The sequence below is a fragment of the Pristiophorus japonicus genome, chromosome 6 (assembly GCF_044704955.1).
Source record: "Pristiophorus japonicus isolate sPriJap1 chromosome 6, sPriJap1.hap1, whole genome shotgun sequence".
NCBI lineage: Eukaryota > Metazoa > Chordata > Chondrichthyes > Pristiophoridae > Pristiophorus > Pristiophorus japonicus.
The window spans coordinates 261,838,586-261,860,810 of record NC_091982.1 but is presented as its reverse complement, the minus strand read 5'-3'; the positions used below and the strand labels follow the sequence as shown (position 1 = coordinate 261,860,810).

At 47.3% G+C, this 22,225-nt stretch overlaps 1 protein-coding gene across 1 annotated transcript in view; it reads left to right on the top strand.

The window, feature by feature from the left end:
* Window positions 1-22,225, top strand: part of anos1b (anosmin 1b) — a 214,228-nt gene that overhangs the window by 55,200 nt on the left and 136,803 nt on the right. Inside the window, exon 2 of the mRNA XM_070882502.1 lies at window positions 1,358-1,405. Coding sequence (XP_070738603.1) covers window positions 1,358-1,405 — 48 coding nt within the window. The remainder of the gene's footprint in view (window positions 1-1,357; window positions 1,406-22,225) is intronic.

Below are 22,225 nucleotides of genomic sequence, written 5' to 3'. Positions count from 1 at the left end.
AGTCAATTTACCAGCAAATTGCAACCAAACTTAGCCAAAAAAATTATAGTAGAAGTTGAAGGTGACTGTGTATTTGTACACAATCTGGGAGATAGATGCAGATTGATATTTTCAAACACTTCCTAAATTTTTGTTGCATACCTATGTTTTCATTTATGATGTCATCATACTTCGAATCTCAAGTTACCAAAGGATTACAGGTTTTTAAATTCCCTCTGTGAAGCAACCTAAACAGCCAGCTGTGAATGTGGTAATCTCATTATTAGATTCATCTGTTTTTGTAAAGTGCAATTGACTCTGCATGCGGTGATCCATAGATGTTAAATCAATTTTTAATAAAAAATCACAGAAGTCTGGACGGGTTTATGCACATTCAGCGTTCTCATCTTGATGAGCATTTTTTTTCTCCGTTCTTCAAAATGTATAGAGGTAGAGTTTCTGTTTTGGACGCAATTGGGAAATTGTGGCCAGAATGTGTTCGACAGTGTACTGGTTAGATTGCAGTTCAAGTTTCTGATTTAAAAAATCATTTGCATAATCACAGATGTAAAATCTTCCATAAACCAGGGCAATCAGGCAGTGTAATCGAACAAAATTGTTTTTTTTCCCCATTATAAAGTATTCCTTGATGTAATTAAGAATGGTAACCTGGTCCACTTTTATTAATACAGCTGAAAATGGGGTTATCACAAAAAAATAAGCATTTTAAATAAGTGTCCAGTGTCCTGTGTAAGTAGCCTGAATTAAAATCACTAAAAATGACGGGTAGGGGGAGGGGAAACTATACTGAACGATTTGTTACATTCATTGGTGTACACTAGTCAGCTTCTTCGTAAATTAAAACATTTTTGATGTGGAAAAACTTTAAAAACGTGCCTACTAGTGCCTGTATGCTTAAGAAAATGACACAATTTGAAGAGCCTTCCCAAATCAGCGCAATCGTCAGAATCTCGCAATGTCGTCCTGAGTGTGTGGCCAGTTTTGTGGGTGGGGCCTGATTTGGCTAAACTAATCTTGAACCAGTGTAAAAAAAGTCACGGAAACTCGAGCGTGAATGGCTTTCGGCATAACTCACTTGCGTTTAAAATTCCCATATCTTTTGTGGTGGTTCAGTCAATAAGGTCATTTTGATCATTTTTGAAATGGCTCTTAGCAAGCAACTTTTATCATTTTTGGCCTTTAATTACAAGAGTCTTGCCAGTAATAGCAATCAATTAGAAAAACGAAGTAGGAACCCTATTAAGCATAACCAAATTAAATCTGTGCATGTTATTAAATGTTTGCTTTTCAATTTGTATGAATGCATTATTTATTATACAGGAGATTATCAAATTAATAAATTAATGTTATTTTGCAGAATGATGAGACTCTAACTTGGTGTGAAGGCCACCGGAGATGTGCTCAGGTGAGTGTATCTGGCCACTTCCTTTGTCTATAGTGTAATCCACAAACTCCCCATCACGTTTATTGCAATATAAATGTATTTTTTTTAAACGGGTTTGTGAAAGTGTTAGATCTTGAATTTCCTTCTAACACCGTGTCTGCATAGTTAAATGTTTTGTTTGTGTATAGAATAGCAGAAAGTTTTATTGGCTTTGACTGAGATCTGGAATTCAGATGGATTACATGAAGAATATTGATGAATAAGTCATAGTCAGTCACAAAAAAATGTAGTCAAAAGGGCAGGCTTTAGATAGTTTATATTTAAGCAATTGAATCTTTTGCTTCATATTACAGCCTGTAACTTGCTTCCCAAAAAAACAATGTATATGATATGCACACACCTGGGGGTGATTTGTAGCATTGTGACCGAGTCGATGGTTCAAATAATCTCTTTAAACTATTAAGCGAGAGGGCTCATAAATGTGTTCCAATCTCTTGTATTAAGAATACAGCCTTGAAAATTGTGCCCTCTTATCAGTATGTAATACTTCTGTTTGTAGGAAATTTTCAAACCTTTCTTGCATTACTACAAGCTTCCAGTAGTGATAACATTTCTCATATGTTGAATATTATTCTTGTGTAATGGCCTCCAGAAAAAGGGCATTAATGCCTTGATTTCTTGTAATGGATATTAATTAGTTTTTTTTGATAAAAATAGTTCAACAAGAGTCCATGTACTCATTAGGTATTTTATTACAATGTAGTCACAATTTTAACTAGGGGTGTAAGTGAAGCGTGCAGATGACAAAGCAAGCAGTAGGTTTGCACAGCCAAACCAGTGTGAGGCTCAGGCCATTTGTGACAACTGATCCCCAATGGCTACTTTTGTTAGGCAAAGTTATTAAGAATTACGGAACCAAGGTGGGTATACGGAGTTAAGATACAGATCAGCCATCTAGTTGAATGGCGGAGGAGACTCGAAAGGCTGAGTGGCCCACTCCTGCTTCTATGTCCCCAATAACATGAAGGTCGGTGAGAGCATTTTCGGGCTGCTGGAGGCCACTGCTGGGGACTGAAGGGCATGGTCTTGGACAGGTTAGGTGAGTGGGCAAATGCGTGGCAGATGAAGTATAATGTGGATAAATGTGAGGTTATCTACTTTGGTGGTAAAAACAGAGAGACAGACTATTATCTGAATGGTGACAGATTAGGAAAAGGGGAGGTGCAACGAGACCTGTGTCATGGTACATCAGTCACTGAAGGTTGGCATGCAGGTACAGCAGGCGGTTAAGAAAGCAAATGGCATGTTGGCCTTCATAGCGAGGGGATTTGAGTACAGGGGCAGGGAAGTGTTACTACAGTTGTACAGGGCCTTGGTGAGGCCACACCTGGAGTATTGTGTACAGTTTTGGTCTCCTAACTTGAGGAAGGACATTCTTGCTATTGAGGGAGTGCAGCGAAGGTTCATCAGACTGATTCCCAGGATGGCGGGACTGACATATCAAGAAAGACTGGATCAACTGGGCTTGTATTCACTGGAGTTCAGAAGAATGGGAGGGGATCTCATAGAAACGTTTAAAATTCTGACGGGTTTAGACAGGTTAGATACAGGAAGAATGTTCCCAATGTTGGGGAAGTCCAGAACCAGGGGGTCACAATCTAAGGATAAGGAGTAAGCCATTTAGGACCGAGTTGAGGAGAAACTTCTTCACCCAGAGAGTGGTGAACCTGTGGAATTCTCGACCACAGAAAGTTGTTGAGGCCAATTCACTAAATATATTCAAAAAGGAGTTCGATGTAGTCCTTACTACTAGGGGGATCAAGAGGTATGGTGGGAAAGCAGGAATGGGGTACTGAAGTTACAAGTTCAGCCATGAACTCATTGAATGGTGGTGCAGGCTCGAAGGGCCGAATGGCCTACTCCTGCACCTATTTTCTATGTTTCTATGTTTCTATGGTCGCTAGCATTAAGATAAGTCATCGGAGGGAGGCAAGGGAGAGGGGGTCAGGAGCAAATCATAGTCAAGGGAAGAGGAGGAAGCCCTTGGCGAAAGTCATGGAGCCCTGCGTTAAATTCACGTTGGAGTCCGAATAATGTCATCGGACCCTGACTTCTGAATATTCATGAAGCCCTCGCTTACTTGAACCTCCAATGTTATCCAAAACAGCCTGTTAAAATAGCCCAAGTGTGAATGTGGTGCTAACAAGGTGAGTGCCACAAGGTCCCAGTTTTAAACCCTCTGCAAGCCCCGCACTCATCGGTCACACGGGAGTTAAAATTGGGCTTTAAAACATTGAACATTTTTAAGTGATACTTATGCAATTTCAATATTCTCGAAGTGCTGGTGGGCATCTAGATTTGCGATAAAGTATATATGTCATTTTGATACAAAACGTAGAGGGGTCTGGTAGCATAGTGGTTTAAGTTATGAGACTAGTTATCCAGAAGGCTGAAGTAACAATCTGGAGACATGAGTTCAACTCCCACCACAGCAGCTGGGGAATTCAGTTAATTAAATAAATCTGGAACACAAAGGTAGTATCAGTAATGATTATCATGAAACTACCAGATTATCATAAAAACCTATCTGGTTCACTAATGTCCTTTAGGGAAGGAAATCATCCTTACATGGGATATGTGACTGTTGACCCACTGCAATCTGGTTGGTTCTATAACTGTCCTCTGAAATGGCCATCTTTTATAAGATGACTCACCAACTTCTCAAGAGCAATTAGGGATGGGCAATGGACGATGGCCTTGCCAGCGACGCCCACGTCCCAGGAACAATTTTTTTTTAAATGAAACTATAATGGCATCCAAAACTGCAACACAATTACCTGTGGACTAATCAATGTTTTGTACAAATTTATCTCTTGCACTCATTTATAAAACCCCAAACCATGATTGCCTTATTTTTATAGCTTTATCTGCCTGTTATTTGCACTTTTGGGGAATTATGTATTTGAATCTCCAGGTCTCTCTGTTCTTCGACACACTTCAGCATCTTTCTGTTGAATGTATATTCCCATTCCTTGTTCTTCTTCCCAGAATGTATTACCTTACACTTATTAATATTAAATTGGATCTGCCACCTTTTTGTCCTGACGTTTTGTACAGTCCTCTCTGCCATTTGCTAAGCTCCCTACTTTTTTTGTTGTCAGCAAGTTTGTACCTAGAATGAAAGTGACCCCAGCACTGACCCCGAGGATACCTTGAGCCAAATCTTGCTGGAGTGGCACATCTCGCTGCGTGCAGCATTAATTAGACTTTTTCCTGCGCCCTTCAACTCAAAAATAATTTGCGCCATAACTTGCTGGAAATGCAAGCCAATAACAGCACAGCGATGGCAATGGGGCATCTGAGACCTTAGTGAACGATGGGACCAACAGTCAGTCTCCTTAATGAGATTTAAGGATTGAGAAAGAGACAGGAATGACGGAGAAGGAGAGTGAATTAGAGTCAGATCATGTACAGAGAGAGAAATCAAGAGAGGGATAGAAAAATTGGAATAAGAGAAAGAAAGAAAAGGCACTGAAAGGAAAAATAAGAAAAACAAATTTAAAATTTACAATTTTAAATGTCTCTAAGAACAATTGATGACATGCAGGAATGAGATTGAACTAATTAAATTGTTCCCTTTCTGGGCTGGAAGGATTGATTGGCAGTGCATTAACAATTATCACATTGTTAAAGGGTACTTACACATTGTTAGCTATGAGCCCTAACTTTCAGCAGTGAATTTAATGGACAATGAATGTGAAAATCCAGCCAGTTTAACAAAAATAACGGGGCAAAGGCAAAATGGTATTTGTGTGAAGCAAATGCTGGAGCAGTGTAAAACGACTTGCAAGTTCTGGAGATTCACAACTCATGCCATATCTCTTCTTCCCCTGAACTTTCTGGCCATTTCGCGCATTAATAATAGTGTGCTTCATTAACACGCTGTTATTTATCCAGGAAGATTTGGCTCAATAATTCCAACCCTTCTCTGATCTGAGCAACATTCATTTACCCTCTTCATTTTCTGTCCATTTCGAACTTTCTATTCGTGCTGCTACAATTCCTCTTGTGCCATATGCCTAATTTTTTCCAACCAGCCTCTTTATCCAATGTGTCACTTCAAAATAATACATTAAATTTGTCAAATGCTACTTGAAATCCATGCCATGACTATGTTACCAGCAGAATATTTATTTATACAGAGATAGATATTGGTCGGTCTGTGCTTAATCTTTCTTTAGTTGATTCCTGGAACCTTTTCTAGTTGAGTAAAAGGTCTAGCAAGCTCTAGTTCTAATAGTGCTTCTTGTTCCATTGCTCCGATTTTTATGTTTCTTTCCCATTTCTCTCCACCATTTTTATCTTTCACTTAGCATCTAACCCTAAAAGCCTAGGCAAAATCAGGAAAAAAAAATTGTTTCCCTCATGCATTAACATTATCATAGGCCATCCCTTGAAATCGAGGAAGAATTGCTTCCACTCTCAAAAAAAAAATGAGTCCTTAGGTGACTGAACAGTCCAGTACGAGAACCACAGTCCCTGTAACAGGTGGGACAGACAGTCATTGAGGGAAGGGGAGGGTGGGACTGGTTTGCCGCACGTTCTTTCCGCTGCCTGCGCTTGGTTTCTGCATGCACTCAGCGATGAGACTTGAGGTGCTCAGCGAACCTCCCGGATGCTCTTCCTCCACTTAGGGCGGTCTTGGCCCAGGGATTCCCAGGTGTCGGTGGGGATATTGCACTTTATCAGGGAGGCTTTGAGGGTGTCCTTGAAACGTTTCCTCTGCCCACCTTTGGCTCATTTGCCGTGAAGGAGTTCCGAGTAGAGCGCTTGCTTTGGGAGTCTCATGTCAGGCATGCGAACAACGTGGTCTGCCCAGTGGAGCTGATCGACTGTGGTCAGTGCTTCAATGCTGGGGATGTTGGCCTGGTCGAGGACGCTAACGTTGTGTCTGTCCTCCGAGGGGATTTGCAGGATCTTGCGGAGGCATCGTTGGTGGTATTTCTCCAGTGACTTGGGGTGTCTACTGTACATGGTCCATGTCTCTGAGCCATACAGGAGTGCGGGTATTACTACAGCCCTGTAGACCATGAGCCTGGTGGCAGATTTGATGGCCTGGTCTTCGAACACTCTTTTCCTCAGGCGGCGAAGGCTGGAGGCGGTGTTGAATCTCGTCGTCAATGTCTGCCTTTGTTGATAAGAGGCTCCCGAGGTCTGGGAAATGGTCCACGTTGTCCAGGGCCGCGCCGTGAATCTTGATGATTGGGGGGCAGTGCTGTGCGGCGGTGACAGGTTGGTGGAGGACCTTTGTCTTACGGATGTTTAGTGTAAGGCCCATGCTTTCGTACGCCTCAGTGAATATGTTGACTATGACTTGGAGTTCAGCCTCTGTATGTGCACAGACGCAGGCGTCGTCCGCGTACTGAAGCTCGACGACAGAGGTTGGAGTGGGTCTTGGATCTGGCCTGGAGACAACAAAGGTTGACCAGGCTCCCACTGGTTCTGTAGTTTAGCTCCACTCCAGCAGGGAGCTGGTTGACTGTGAGGTGTAGCATGGCAGCGAGGAAGATTGAGAAGAGGGTTGGCGCAAAGATGCAGCCCTGTTTGACCCCGGTCCGGACGTGGATTGGGTCTGTAATGGATCCGTTGGTAAGGATCACGGCCTGCATGTTGTCGTGAAGCAGGCGGAAGATGGTGACGAACTTTTGGGGCAGCCAAAACGGAGGAGGACGCTCCATAGACCCTCGCAGTTGACCGTGTCAAAGCCCTTTGTAAGGTCACAGAAGGCCATGTACAAGGGTTGGTGCTGTTCCCTGCATTTTTCTTGCAACGGTCGCGCTGCAAAGATCATGTTCAGTGTGAGGTGGAGCATGGCAGCGAGGAAGATTGAGAAGAGGGTTATATTCATTTACTGATCATCTGTGTCACTAGGCCATTCAGGCTTGGATTATGTAAAGGCATACCTTGTCACTGTCCGCTTTATACACACTACATCAGGGACCCAGTTCCTATAGCATTGCTGGATTCTGTTTTTAACACAGTGACCCATGCCTAGATTTTTCAAACAGCATTATTTTAGCACCGGCATTAATTCCTCAAAAATAACACGGTTGGAAAAAACCTAGGCCGGCCCCAAAATTAAAAATACATCAATCAACACTCTGCAGTTACTTTAATTACATTTGTAGCTGCAACACAATAGAACACTTGTATCCCAGAAAACCATGAATCTACCTTGTAGTTGGTCTACTGTTGTCACCTGGTGTACACCATGGAGTGTAGCTGATGGAGCAGATTGGTTGCACTCCAGTCATGTGCAAGTGCCTTCAGTTCTAGTTGCCAGCTTTAATACTTGTATACAAAAGACTCATGCCTTCATCAATGTGCTGTGCTTTAGGGATCTGCACATGTGCCTATTTTTTTTTAAGTGAGAGAACTCAGTAATGTAGATGTAGTAAAGTATTTGTCTGGAACAAGTGATTATAAAATAAGGAAACTAGGCAAAATGTAACTGCTTTTCCCTTTTGAATTTAGAACGAATGAAGCCGGCTGCTATCTAGTGTGGTTAACACAGAAGCATTCTGAAAATACCCAGGGGATGTTTTCCCTGGCTAGGGACTCGAGAACCAGGGATCACAGTCTCAGAATAACATGTTGGCCATTTAGGACCGATGAAAAATTTCTTCACTCAGAGGGTTGCGTATGTTTGGAATTCTCTACCCCAGAGGGCTGTGGAAGCTCAGTTGTTGAGCATATTCAAGACAGAGATCGACAGATTTTTTTTGATATTAAGAGAATCAAGGGATATGGGGATAGTGCAGGCAAGTGGAGTTGAGGTAGAAGATCAACTATGAGCTCATTGAATGGTGGAGCAGGCTCGAGGGGCCGAATGGCCTGCTCCTCCTATTTCTTATGTAGAAAAGAATTTGTCATTCCTAATTCAGGAAGTAAAGGAATGCAGATGTTTTCAGTTCTTTTCTATCTTTACTCTAGAGATTTATTTTTGTATCTTAGATCACTCTTGTATGTGAGTCCTGGTTCAATGTGCCTTTGAGAGTATCTTTATTGGCCTTGGTAGCTAGGTACACTTACAGTAGCACATCCAGGATAATGAACAGAGGGTCGTTTCTGAGAATTGCTTTCAGCTACAATAATTGTATGATGCCCTCCTCAGGTTCTCTTTCCAATCTGCAAGGAATAATAGACCATCTCAACCTCAGACCTCATTTTAAGTTTGTTAAACAAATTTATTTTGGAAAAGATGGACAAATGAATAACTGAATGAAGCAATACAGTGGAAATACTTCTATTTACCTTTTCAAAATGTAAACAATAGAAGGATGCAATCTAATACTAAGCTATTTTGCAAAATATTTTTCCATATATATAGTGTTCCTCTTGTAATCTTTTCTAACTGCAATCTTTTCTAACTGCAAAGATTCCACTTGGTTCAGCTTTCTTCTACTTAACTAAGCTCTCCACTCTGCTCTTTTCTGAATGTCCCCAAAGCATTTTCCAGTCCTTCCTGCATGTTGAATAGTGTTTTTAAAAATAAGTGCTTGTCGTGCCGAAGAATGAATAAATCAAACAGATAGATATGTTCGAAAGTGGATTAGTTTCACCCTCAATTGTGAAGACAACGAGCTCATTTTCCCCAAAGCCGCTTTTTGGCGTACTTGAAGAGTTACACCCGTTTTTTGGAGGCCCAACGACGCCAAAAAAAAAAATCATCCAACTTTCACCGTTTGAATTGTTCATTTTGGCGCCGCCTAGCCTGTCCTTGAGCTTTTGGGGGTGGAGCCTAACAGCTGCGCCAAAAAGATCGGGTTGCCAGGGTAACGGGGGACACACTGCGGCCTGACCTGGAAAGTGACATAACACATTCTGTCCCCCCCACCCTCGGCACCTAACCCAGGCCGAAAGGTCTCCCTCTCCTGCCGGTGCCGGTTACCACTGCTCGCCCTGGACGAAGGGCCTCCTCCTCCTGATGCCGGTTACCGCTCCTAACTTTAGCCAAAAGGCTTCCCTCCCCTGCCGTTCCTAACTGAAAGGCCTCTTTCCCCCCCCCCCCCCCCTCACCTCCATAGTCTCTCCTCTTCCCCCCCCCCTCACCTCCCTAGTCTCTCCTCTTCCCCCCCCCTCACCTCCATAGTCTCTCCTCTTCCCCCCCCTCACCTCCCTAGTCTCTCCTCTTCCCCCACCCCCCCCCCTCACCTCCATAGTCTCTCCTCTTCCCCCCCCCTCACCTCCCTAGTCTCTCCTCTTCCCCCCCCCCCTCACCTCCATAGTCTCTCCTCTTCCCCCCCGCTCTCCCCCCCTCACCTCCGTAGTCTCTCCTCTTCCCCACCCCCCCCTACCCCCCTCACCTCCGTAGTCTCTCCTCTTCCCCCCCCCTCACCTCCCTAGTCTCTCCTCTTCCCCCCCCCCCCTCTCCTGCTGCTGCTGTCCGGGCCGTGGAACTGCATCTGCTGCACTCATTCTCTTATCTGCACCGATTTTCTTAACTGCCCAGAAGGTTTTTCCACAGCGGTCACATATGCCGTCCTTGGAGTAAATCAGAGTTGGCCAAATTTGCTTAAATGGCCAGCATTGGCACGGGTTACGACCCTATGACACAAAAAAAAAACTAACCTAAAAAAATCGTAACTAACTGAGTTACACTGGCACACAATCTTTGGGGAAATTTGGATATTTTAATTTAGGCCAAAAAAAAGTGGCGCGCACCAAAAAAACGGTGCAGATAACGGGGGAAAATTGAGCCCAACCAAATTAGCCTTGATAGTTTGTATCTGTCATGTATGTAGACCATGTATACTAACTGTATAGTCACATAAGGTGTGCCACCAGAGGGCACTGCGGTGGGAGACCTGAGGGTCACCTGATAGGTGTGCAGGGCCCAGTATAAAAGGCTGCCCACCATGCTTGTGCCTCACTCTGGAGTTACAATAAATGGGACTAAGGTCACAACAGCTCAAGTACAACACTAGACCTCGTGGAGTCATTCATAAGAGTATTAAAGACATAACAACTGGCGACGAGATTACGAACTTTCACACAAAAATGACTAACGTTGGCGCATTAGAAAAGTTCTCAGAGGGTGAAGATTGGGAAGGCTTTACGGAGCAGCTCGACCAATATTTTGTAGCAAACAACTTGGTAGACGATAATCCGGCCACGCTGGCAGATAAACGCAGGGCTATCCTGTTGACCAGTTGTGGGCCCGCAGTCTACGGCCTCGTCAGGGACTTGTTTGCACCAGAGAAAACAACGACCAAGTCATACGAGGAGCTGAAAGTGCTAATTCGGGACCAACTCAAACCGAAGGAGAACATCTTCACGGCCAGGCATCAATTTTATACACACCGCCGCCTTGAGGGCCAGGAAATCACAAAGTACGCTGCCGACCTCGGGAGGCTGACAGGACCGTGTGAATTCAGCGCATCCCTCGCCGATGCGTTGTGGGACGTCTTCATAATTGGCATCGGTCATGAGGCCCTTCTTCACAGGCTACTGTCTGTCGAAATCAGCGTCAGCAGAAGGCCATCAGCATCAGCCAGGCGTTCATGACCTCAAGCTGCAGCTCCAAGCAGATGATGACTCACTCTCAGGACTCAAACCCGGCAAGTAGTGTAAATAGAATGGCGCCTTTCACAGGTAGAACTGTTGAATGTGAATCTGCCCAGGGCAGAGCGTACAGGCCCCCGAGTCTTTTAACTCGGAGTCCGCCGAGGGCTGCAAATGTAATTCGAGTAGCACCATGCTGGCGTTGCGGAGGTAATCACAGGGCTCATCAGTGTTGGTTCAGAGACTATGTGTGCAAAGGCTGCAGCACAAAGGGCCACCTCCAGCGAATGTGGAAAAGTGCTGTGACTCACTACGTGGAAGAGGAGTCAGCAGATGGCTGTGAATCCAGTGCGGATTACGAGGAGATGGCTAGAGAGGTGACTCAGTCTCAGGACGAAGTGTATGGAGTATATACCTGCACCACAGATTGTCCTCCAGTGACAATGGAAGTCGAGATAAATGGCGTTCCAGTCTTCATGGAAGTGGACACGGGGGTGAGTCAGTCAGTAATGAGCCAGGAAGCCTTTGAGAGGCTATGGAATGATCAAGCTGAACGACCCAAGCTGGTCCCGGTTCAGGCAAAGCTGCGCACCTACACCAAGGAACTGATATCAGTTGTTGGTAGTGCGGATGTAAGTGTATCCCACGATGGCGCGGTGCACAATTTACCATTATGGATTGTTTCAGGTGAATGGACCAACTCTACTTGGAAGATGATGGATGGGGAAGATTAATTGGAACTGGGAAGACTTCATCCCTCCAGCAAGCGATGTCCCCTGTGCTCAGAGACAGAGCAAGCCCTCACCTTCGGTTGGACCAAGCACCGGAGAGCAGATCTGCGCAGGCCCCGAGGCACAGACCGCTCATCACGACAGCGTGCGATGATCTGGCCGAGATGACCTGAACACACCTTCCCGGTTTCAGTGGCAGGACTCCTGGGGAGGAAGATTGGATCCGAGGGTACCTTCCCAGCTTCAGTGACAGAATCCCTGGGAAAGACGATCGCGGCAGTCGACATCATGGACAGGGAAAAGATGGCGTCCAAACCACGAGGTGCAGCGCGAATGGAGCAACGACACGTGGTTCCATGCAAGGAAGACAATTGGGGTAAAAGTAGTCAGGCCATTTTAAAGGAGGCCAGCAAACTGCCATTTTTGAATGAACTGCTTGAAATTGGTAAACAATGTAAAAGTCCAGCTGTAACGAGCAAAATGTTGTTGATGCAAATTGCAATCAGCAAATGTAGTGGGGCGAACATCTAACGGTCGTATACAGGTCCAGCGGGCTACCCAATGCTGTAGCCTGTGTCCCCGGGACCAGAACGATGTATCATTAAGTGTCCCCACAGCTGACAGAAGTAGACAAGCCGCAGAGTAAAGGATCCCCGGAGAGCAGAGGCACCGGTAGCGATACCCTGCCTCAGATCGGGTTAACATTACAGACACCCGATGGCATGAACCGCCAGGGGCCAGAAACAGTAAACTGCGCCTATGCTCACAGTCAGCTACCGTCGCCCACCACCCGGGTGGAAAAGGCGCAGCCCACAAACCCACTCGCCACCACGGCAATGCCCAAGAGCGAAGGGTCACCTGCAACGGCTCCTCCGAACGGGACCTGGACCAGCCAGGATCCCAAACTAGAGAGTGCTCACAACAGTGCCCTCAAGGAAAGCGAGTCAGCAGTCCCCTGCGAACTGCTAGACAAGACGAGGCAGCCCCACCGTCGCTTAGACGAAACGCTCACTCGCTCAGACCGCTTCCCAGGGAGCAGCAGTGACACTGTGCAAACGAAAAGGACTGGGAGGTCACAGACACATCAGCTGTCTTTGGGCCTGCCCGACACTAGGAGTAACGGCAAGAGCCCTGAGCTCCGGCAACTCGAGCAAAATGAGCTCACCTCGCCCACAGACACACTAACATGGGGCGCTGCACTGCCACCAGACGACCCAGATCTCATCCGGCCATGCTGGAACTAGACTGTCCTTGTGTACCTGTACTGATATACCTGTACTGATCATGTAAATGTACCACACAAAAATAAACGCAACTGTAATCCACCCAACAAATGTACCAAGATGTAAATGTAAAACCCATGTGATGAACTTGAATGCAACTTACATGTAACGGGCCATTAGCCTGATCTCTGTGTGGGGGGGAGAATGGAGTAGTCATGGACTCACAACCAGAAACCACGGGGACCTCCACTGGCAACAAATCTCACTACCAACCCACCCAAACTAGAAGTGACCCTCCAATGGTCAACCAGGAAGAGCAAAGCCCAGGTCACCATCAATGTATGAGTCAATTTGCAAAAGACTTGGGGGGGTGGGGGGGCGGAGGTGGAGTGATGTCATGTATGTAGTCAAAGGTGTGCCACCAGAGGGCACTGCGGTGGGAGACCTGAGGGTCACCTGCAGAGGTGTGCAGGGCCCAGTATAAAAGGCTGCCCACCATGCTTGTGCCTCACTCTGGAGTTACAATAAATGGGACTTAGGTCACAACAGCTCAAGTACAACACTAGACCTCGTGGAGTCATTCATAAGAGTATTGAAGACATAACAGTATCTAATTTATCTTGCACTATTCGGGGGAGTGGGACTAACTGGAATACTCTTCAAAAGAGCCGGCGCAGATTCAATAGGCCGAATGGCCTCCTTCTGTGCTTTGATTCGATGATTCTGGCTGCAGCCATTTATTAAAACTCCTTGGGACCGAAATTCAGGGTCTCACAAAGTCCCGTTACTGCCTGTTTGCGGCGGCCATGCAGCGGAATCCCATGGCCGCTGCTTTGTGGTCAACTGGTCACCCCGACCCAATTTCAGGTCGGGGATTTTTCGGCCTGGACCCGATTCCGCTCCCAATGCTGATGACCACTGCAGGCACATCATCAGAACGCGCAACCGCCGCTCTCCTTCACCTGAAAAAGATACCGACAGAAATTCACCTCACAAAACCAATGCCCCGCCACCGCTTTTTCTGACGGTGCACCTAATCCGGAGTGTGTGTGGCCCCGGAGTGTGTGTGGCCCGGAGTGTGTGTGGCCCGGAGTGTGTGTGGCCCGGAGTGTGTGTGGCCCGGCAGTGCGGCGGCCCTTCAAGGGGAGGGCCCGCTGCCGTGGCCACCATGTATTTATTTTTGCCGGCCGACTTCCTAATCAGCCGGCAAGGTAGTACCCACAGGTTCGGCCGGGCGACCAACGAGAAGCCTGGCACCCCCTCTTAGGTGCCAGGCCACTGACCCGGCCAGAACTCTCCCTGGTGGCCCAGTGGCCAAAGATAAAAAAAATGACTGATTCTCTCCCCTTTGACGGAGGGGAGAGAGCGTGGTGACGCACTCGCGCTGTGATGTCACCACCACGCCACCCCTGATTGATAGCGGCGGAGTCCCTGTCCCGACCCAAATTCAGCCCCTCAGTCTGCCTTCCTGTCGATCTCCTGCCCCCACTATGACCGACTTCCTGTCGGACGAAAGTCCTGAAAATCGATCAGAAGGCCACCTTGTGGATCCCAGCGGCAAAAACAGGTTAAAAAGTCATAGGTGCCCCAGCTTTCTGGCATACCTGAATTTCGGCACCCTTGTGTATTGCCACTCTATTTAAAGAGACAGCTAGCAAGCCAAACATGGGCAAGCAAAAATATTTAATTTTGTCACAACAGGCTTAAAAGACGGGAGGCAAAAAATGTTGGTCCTGAAATAAAAAGCTACACCAGACGGAAGTAGTTGCCTTTTTCTTCTTCTCATCGTGCATTTCTGACACTGGGTGTGAGGCCAATTTTGTGACAGAAATTAGTAGTAATAGAAAACTAGCGTTGCAAAGAATACCATCTAAGCTGACTACACCTTACATGAAACACTAAATCAACATTAATGTGGTTTAATAACATGTAAATCTCCATCTTTGATGTTGTCTGGGGTGGCTCCAGCTAGAGCCAGAAGGCATTTGGAATGTATTTTATTTTCCTTTGATTATAGTGTCTTGTGTTGGAGAGTATAAAATTATAGTGCAAATGGCAAAGCTTAATGTATATGTCATAAGTGCTGTAGGCACTAACTTATGGGCCAACCCCACCATCTCATAAATCACAAGACAAAATCTTAAAAATCATGAGATTTGGTATGGAAATCATGAGTTGCTTTTTTTTCCCGATCAGACCAGGGATGGACAATAAATACCAGCCTTGCCAATGCCACCCATATCTTGGGAATGTATTTTTTTTTAATAAAAGGCTGTGGGTTCAAGCCCCAGTCCAGGATTTTAGACCATGTCCTAGACTGGCACCTTAACTTTTTATGTCTCTCGTCTCTGGTATCATCTCAGTGAATCGATGGCTCTTCCATAACGGTACTGGCAATGCTGGTATTTGTTGCCCATCCCTAGTTGCCCTGAGGTGGTGATGGGCCCTCATAGTGGCTTGATGCAAATGGGGGGCTTGCTCAACCACTTCGGAGGGCAACTGCGAGTCATCCACCTCGGGGTGGAACTAGATAAGGCAAGATTGGGTAAGTACGACATGTTTCCGTCCCTAAATGACAGCAGTGACCCAATTGGGTTTTAAGTGACAACCCACCAGCTTCACGGTCACTTTGATGGTCACACAAATGGAAATCATGAGTTGTTGTTTTTCCAATCCGACTAAGGATGGGCAATAAATACCAGATGTAGTCTGGAGGATGAGTTCATGGACTACATTCAGGACAGCTTCCTCACACAATACGTTCATGGATCCAACCAGGGAACAGGCTATTTTAGATCTTGTATTGTGTAATGAGACAGGGTTAATTAGCAATCTCCATAGTAAAGGATCCTCTGGGGCAGAGTGATCATAATATGATAGAATTTCACATTACGCTTGAGAGTGACTTGCCTAAAGAAAGAAAGAAAGACTTGGACCTTTCACGACTAATGAATGTCTCAAAGCGCTTTACAGCCAATGAGAGTACTTTTGGAGTGCAGTCACTGTTGTAATGTAGGAAACGCGGCAGCCAATTGGCGCACAAGCAAGCTCCCACAGACAGGAATGTGATAATGACCATATAATCTAGTTTTTTTATTATGTTGATTGAAGAATAAATATTGACCAGGACACCGGGGATAATTCCCCTGCTCTTTGAAATAGGGCCATGGGATCTTTTACGTCCACCTGAGAGGGCAGACGGGGCCTCGGTTTAACATCTCATCTGAAAGATGGTGCAGCGCTCCCTCAGCACAGCACTGGGAGTGGCAGCATAGATTTTTTTTTGTGCTCAAGTCCCTGGAGTGGGCCTTGAACCCACAACCTTCTGGCTCTAAGAAATCCTCCCATTGGACTCTAGGGGAATCAAGGGACATGGAGATCAGGTGGGAAAGAGGAGCTGATTTTATTGAATGTGTGTCAAATGTATTTGTTTTGTCTTATAACACTGCTGTGAAGCGCCTTGGGACATTTTACTACGTTAAAGATGCTAGATAAATAAAAGTTGTTGTTGTTGAATGGCAGAGCAGGCTCGAGGGGCCGTATGGCCTACCCCTGTTCCTATTTCTTATGTTATATGTTATTTGCTCCAGAGTGACCACACCCATCCCACACCCCCCCCACACCCCGAACTGATCACGAGTCCCAGTCGTGCCCCTCACCTTTCAGCCCCAGGGCCCAGTATTTCCCCACCTCAGTCAATCCCCGATCATCTGTTTACCTTCGATGCCAGGTGAGGCTCCAGCTCGCCATTGACCTTCTCGTCGAGCTCCCCGTCGAGCTCTGGGGTGAAGATGCTCACCAGGTCCACTCTCCCCCCCCCCCCCCCCACCTCACTCTCTTCCCCCCCCCCCACTCTCCCACCCCCCTCACTCTCTCCCCCCCTCACTCTCTCCCCCCTCTCACTCTCCCCTCCCCCCCCCGATTCTCCCATCCCCCCGACTCTCCCATCCCCCCCCCGACTCTCCCCTCCCTCCCCCCCCCGGACACTCCCCCCCTCCTCACTCTCCCCCCCCCACTCTCACGCCCCCCACTCTCACCCCCCCTCACTCTCACCCCCCCTCACTCTCACCCCCCCTCACTCTCCTCCCCCCCTCACTCTCCCCCCCTCACTCTCCCCCCTCTCTCTCTCTCCCCCCCTCACACTCCCCCCTCACTTTCCCCCTCACTCTCCCCCCCTCACTCTCCCCCCCTCACTCTCCCCCTCACTCTCCCCCCCTCACTCCCCCCTCACTCTCCCCCACCCTCACTCTCCCCCCTCCCCCCTCACTCTTCCCCCCCCTCACTCTCCCCCCCCACTCTCTCTCTCTCGCCCCCCCACTCTCTCTCTCTCCCCCACTCTCTCTCTCTCTCCCCTCCCTCTCTCTCCCCCCCCACTCTCTCTCCCCCCCACTCTCTCTCTCTCTCTCTCCCCCCACTCTCTCTCTCTCTCTCTCTCTCTCCCCATTCTCTCTCTCTCCCCCCCCTCTCTCTCTCTCCCGCCCTCTCTCTCTCTCTCTCCCCCCTCTCTCTCTCTCTCTCCCCCCTCTCTCGCTCTCCCGCCCCCTCTCTCTTTCTCCCCTCCTCTCTCCCCCCCTCTCTCTTCCCCCCCCCTCTCTCTCCCCCCCCCCCCCCTCTCGCCCGCTCCTCCCCACCCTCTCCCCCTCACCGTCCATGTTGTTGTCCAGTACTTGTCGCTGTGTAAGAGGGCGGAGGCCCAGCTCTGGCTCCTGGTCCCGGTCGTGGCCTGGCCCCGAAGGCGGCAGCACTTCGAGCGGGTTCGGCCATCACCGCTGGTATGATCCGGGGCCTTTCAGCAGGAGGAGGCATGGGTTCCAAATGAGCCTCACCTGGTACAAAATACACGCCCACTCCCCTGGCTGCAGGCTCGTGCTGCTCGATTGCGTTCCTCCGCACTGGCCAGGCTGTCACTTTGGCCAGTTGACGGGCGGGATTATGCAGTGAATTATTTAAATTCCCAAGCTGCTGGGAGCCCGCGCACCCCCCCACCTTCACGTTAATACCGGGGCCATTAACTCTGTTTCTCTCTCCACAGAACTGGTACTTGGGGTGGGCTTAGTTCCTCTCCCTGCTCGCTTCACCTAGTAGGATTCAGGCCACCAGATAAATTGCAGTCAGGGCCCGATTATATTATCGAACTCCGATCTGCCAATTTAATGAAGGATCCCGCTGGTTTCAGGCAAGTATCCTTGTCGCCTGCTCCAAAGAGCAGGTTATAATAGAAGACCGCAATAACGGAGCAGAATGTCAGCGGGTTAGTCTCCTGGCCAAATTTAACTGCACGCCCATCCAGTTTCCGCCTCATAAAATCGGGTTAAAATCACCACTAGGGTCTCAGTCTCTGCCCATCCCGGAGGGCTGAGATTAAAGTGTCACAACTCGTTGGTTTAGGTACTGCTCATGCAAGGACAGAATTTTCACATCAAAACTGAAACTCTTAATTGCTTTCAGATGGAGTTGGTCATCCCAAACCAGCTAAAAACAATAGACAAAGTAAATGTTGTGCTTCTGATGAAAATAAATCCAATCCTTTCACATCTCAATTTGCTCTGGCTTAATTCAATTACAGAAAAAAATTGTCATTAAAATGTTTAAGCCAACATGTCACAGATATGTAATAGAACCTGGAATCAGTAATTCCTTTGCTCCGTTCAAGGCCAATGAAGGAATGAGTTTAAATGCTTTGGGCGTAAGCAGTGGAGATTTTAATCAGAAGCTAATTTTTTATTAACTGTCTGTAATATGGTAGCTTTAATTTTTAATTATAACTGTTTTTTATATTGTCTAGACTAGACTAAAAATAAACAAAATGTATGGTTATTCATGATTGTAGCTGACAGCAAAGTGGCAGAACACATTCAAGCACCAATATCCAGTGGGATATTGATAGTGCCCCACTAAGTTCCAAGGTCTACTCTTGTATTAGTTTTTGGGACAACCTGCATAGTATATTCTGGTGCTGTACAGTCTTTCCTATGTACTCGACAAAAATGTATGAAGCAATACACTTTCTTCATGTCCATTCACGTTATAGGTATTTCATGCAGCTTGACGCAAAACAATCTATCTGAGAGCACCTTGCAGTGCCCTGCTTTACCCCTTGTGGGGTGAAAGCAACTGATCTCAGCTCTGCAGGTCCCAACACTGCATATCTGACCTTTGTAATGAGACACCACGATGACACTCTTGGTTCATTTTTCTGAGAGCGCAACAGTTTTTTCCTTTCCCTAACCATGTGTAAACAACACAAACCACAAAATATGTGGAAGAGATCCATGGGGGTGAAAGTCAAATTCAGCATGGTCAGAAAATGATTGTCCATTATACACCCAGTTCAAAATTCCATTTCACTCCCCATATTTTTTTTTTACCAGTAAACCCAAACCTTCTGTATGCTCCACTCTGTGGTTTAAGAGAATCCTTAAAAGTATAATTTAATTTTTTTTTAAATTAATTCCTGGGATGTGGGCGTCGCTGGCAAGGCCGGCATTTATTGCCCATCCTTAATTGCCCTTAAGAAGGTGGTGGTGAGCCGCCGCCTTGAACCGCTGCAGTTCGTGTAGAGAAGGTGCTCCCACAATGTTGGAGGGAGGAAGTTCCAGGACTTTGACCCAGTGATGAGGAAGGAACGGCGATATATTTCCAAGTCAGGACCGTGTGTGACTTGAAGGGGAACTTGGAGGTGATGGTGTTCCCATGCACCTGCTTCACAAGTCCTTCTAGGTGGTAGAGGTCACGGGTTTGGGAGATGCTGTCAAAGAAGCCTTGGAAAGTTGCTATGGTATACTCCGCAGCCATGGTGCGCTGGTGGTGGAGGGAGTGAATGTTTAAGGTAGTGGATGGGGTACCAATCCAGTGAGCTGCTTTGTCTTGGATGGCGTTGAGCTTCTTGAGTGTTGTTTGGAACTGCACTCATCCAGGAACATGGATTGTATTCCATCATACTCCTGACTTCTGCCTTGTAGATGGTGGTAAGACTTTGGGGAGTCAGGAGGTGAGACACTCGCTGCAGAATACCCAGCCTCTGACCTCGTAGCCACAATGTTTCATCAATAACCTGCTCAAAGATGTTTAGTTTGGGTTCGGCCAGGACCACTCGGCTCCAAACAGGGACAAAAGAGTTGAATTCCAGAGGTGAGGTGAGAGTGGTCTCAGTGGTCCAGTTAAGTTTCTGGTCAATGGTGACCCCCAGGATGTTGATGTTAGAGGATTCGGCGATGGTAATGCCATTGAATGTCAAGGGGCGGAGGTTAGACACTCTCTTGTTGGAGATAGTCATTGCCTGGCACTTGTGTGGCGCGAATGTTACTTGCCACTTATTAGCCCAAGCCTGAATATTGTCCAGGTTTTGCTGTATGCGGGCACGGACTACTTCATTATCTGAGGAGTTGCAAATGGAACTGAACACTGTGCAGGCATCAGCGAGCATTCCCACTTCTGACCTTATGATGGAGGGAAGGTCAGTGATGAAGCAGCTGAAGATGGTTGTGCCGATGACACTGCCCTGAAGAACTCCTGAGGCTGAGAAGATTGGCTTCTAATAACCATAATCATCATCCTTTGTGCTAGGTATGAATCCAGCCAATGGAGAATCATTCCCCCAATTCCCATTGACTTAAATTTTACTCGGGTTCCTTGATACCACACTTGGTCAAATGCTGCCTTGATGTCAAGGGCAGTCACTCACACCTCACCTCGGGAATTCAGCTCTTTTGTCCCTGTTTGGAGCCGAGTGGTCCTGGCCGAACCCAAACTGAACATCGATGAGCAGGTTATTGATGAATAAGTGACGCTTGATAGCACCTTCCATCACTTTGCTGATGATTGAAAGTAGACTGATGGGGTAGTAATTGGACGGATTGGATTTGTCCAGTTTTTTTGTGGACAAGCCACAGTTGGACAGTTTTCCATATTGTCGGGTAGCTGTACTGGAACAGCTTGGCTAAATCTGGAACACAAGTTTTCAGCACAAAACCCGGGCTGTTGTCGGGGCCCATAGCCTTTGCTGTATCCAGTGCGCTCAGCCTTTTCTTGATATATCACGTGCCGTGAATCGAATTGGCTGAAGACTGGCTTCTGTGATGGTTGGGACCTCAGGAGGAAGTTGAGATGGATCATCCACTTGGCATTTCTGGCTGAAGGTGGTTGCAAACACTTCAGCCTTGTCTTTTGCACTCACGTGCTGGGGTCCGCCATCACTGAGGAGGGGGATGACCATATCCTGGAGTTGAGCCTCAGAATGCGCGCAGACGCAGGCATCATCCGCGTACTGCAGCTCAACGACAGAGGCCGGGGCGATCTTGGACCTGGCCTGGAGGCGGCGTAGGTTGAACAGCTTCCCACTGGTTCTGTAGTTTAGTTCCACTCCAGCGGGGAGCTTGTTGATTGTGAGGTGGAGCATGGCATCGAGGAAGATTAAGAAGAGGGTTGGACCGATGACTCAGCTCTGTTTGACCCCATTCCGGACGTGAATTGGGTCTGTAATGGATCCGTTGATAAGGATCACGGCCTGCATGTTGTCGTGAAGCAGGCGAAGGATGTTGACAAACTTTTGGGGGCATCCGAAACGGAGGAAGACGCTCCATAGACCCTCACGGTTGACAGTGTCAAAGGCCTTTGTAAGATCGAAAAAGACCATGTATAAGGACTGGCGCTGCTCCCTGCATTTTTCCTGCAGTTGTTGTGCTGCAAAGATCATGTCCGTTGTGCCCCGTAGGGGACGAAATCCGCACTGTGATTCCGGGAAGAGCTCCTCGGCCACGGGGGGAAGACGATTGAGGAGAACTCGAGCGACAACTTTCCCAGTGGCTGATAGCCGGGAGATTCCTCTGTAGTTGCCGCAGTCGGACTTGTCCCCTTTTTTAAAAAATAGTCACAATCACTGCATCTCTGAGATCTCCCGGCATGCTCTCCTTCCTCCAGATGAGAGAGATGAGGTCATGTATCCGCGCCAACAGTGCCTCTCCGCCATACTTTAACACCTCAGCAGGGATTCCATCCGCTCCCGTAGCCTTGTTATTCTTGAGCTGTTTTATGGCTTTGCCTACCTCGTGCAACGTTGGGGTTTCACTGAGTTGGTGGCGGGCAGCATGCTGCGGGATGGAGTCGAGAACACTCGAGTCAAAGACAGTGTCTCGATTGAGGAGATCTTCAAAGTGCTCCTCCCATCGGGCCCTGACAGCCTCGGTGTCCTTGATGAGTGTTTCCCCGTTCTTGGCCAGGAGTGGGGTGGGGCCTTGGAAGTTTGGACCGTGGGTGGCCTTGACTGCAGTGAAGAAGCCTCGCATATCGTGGCTGTCGGCCAGTTGTTGTATCTCCTGTGCTTT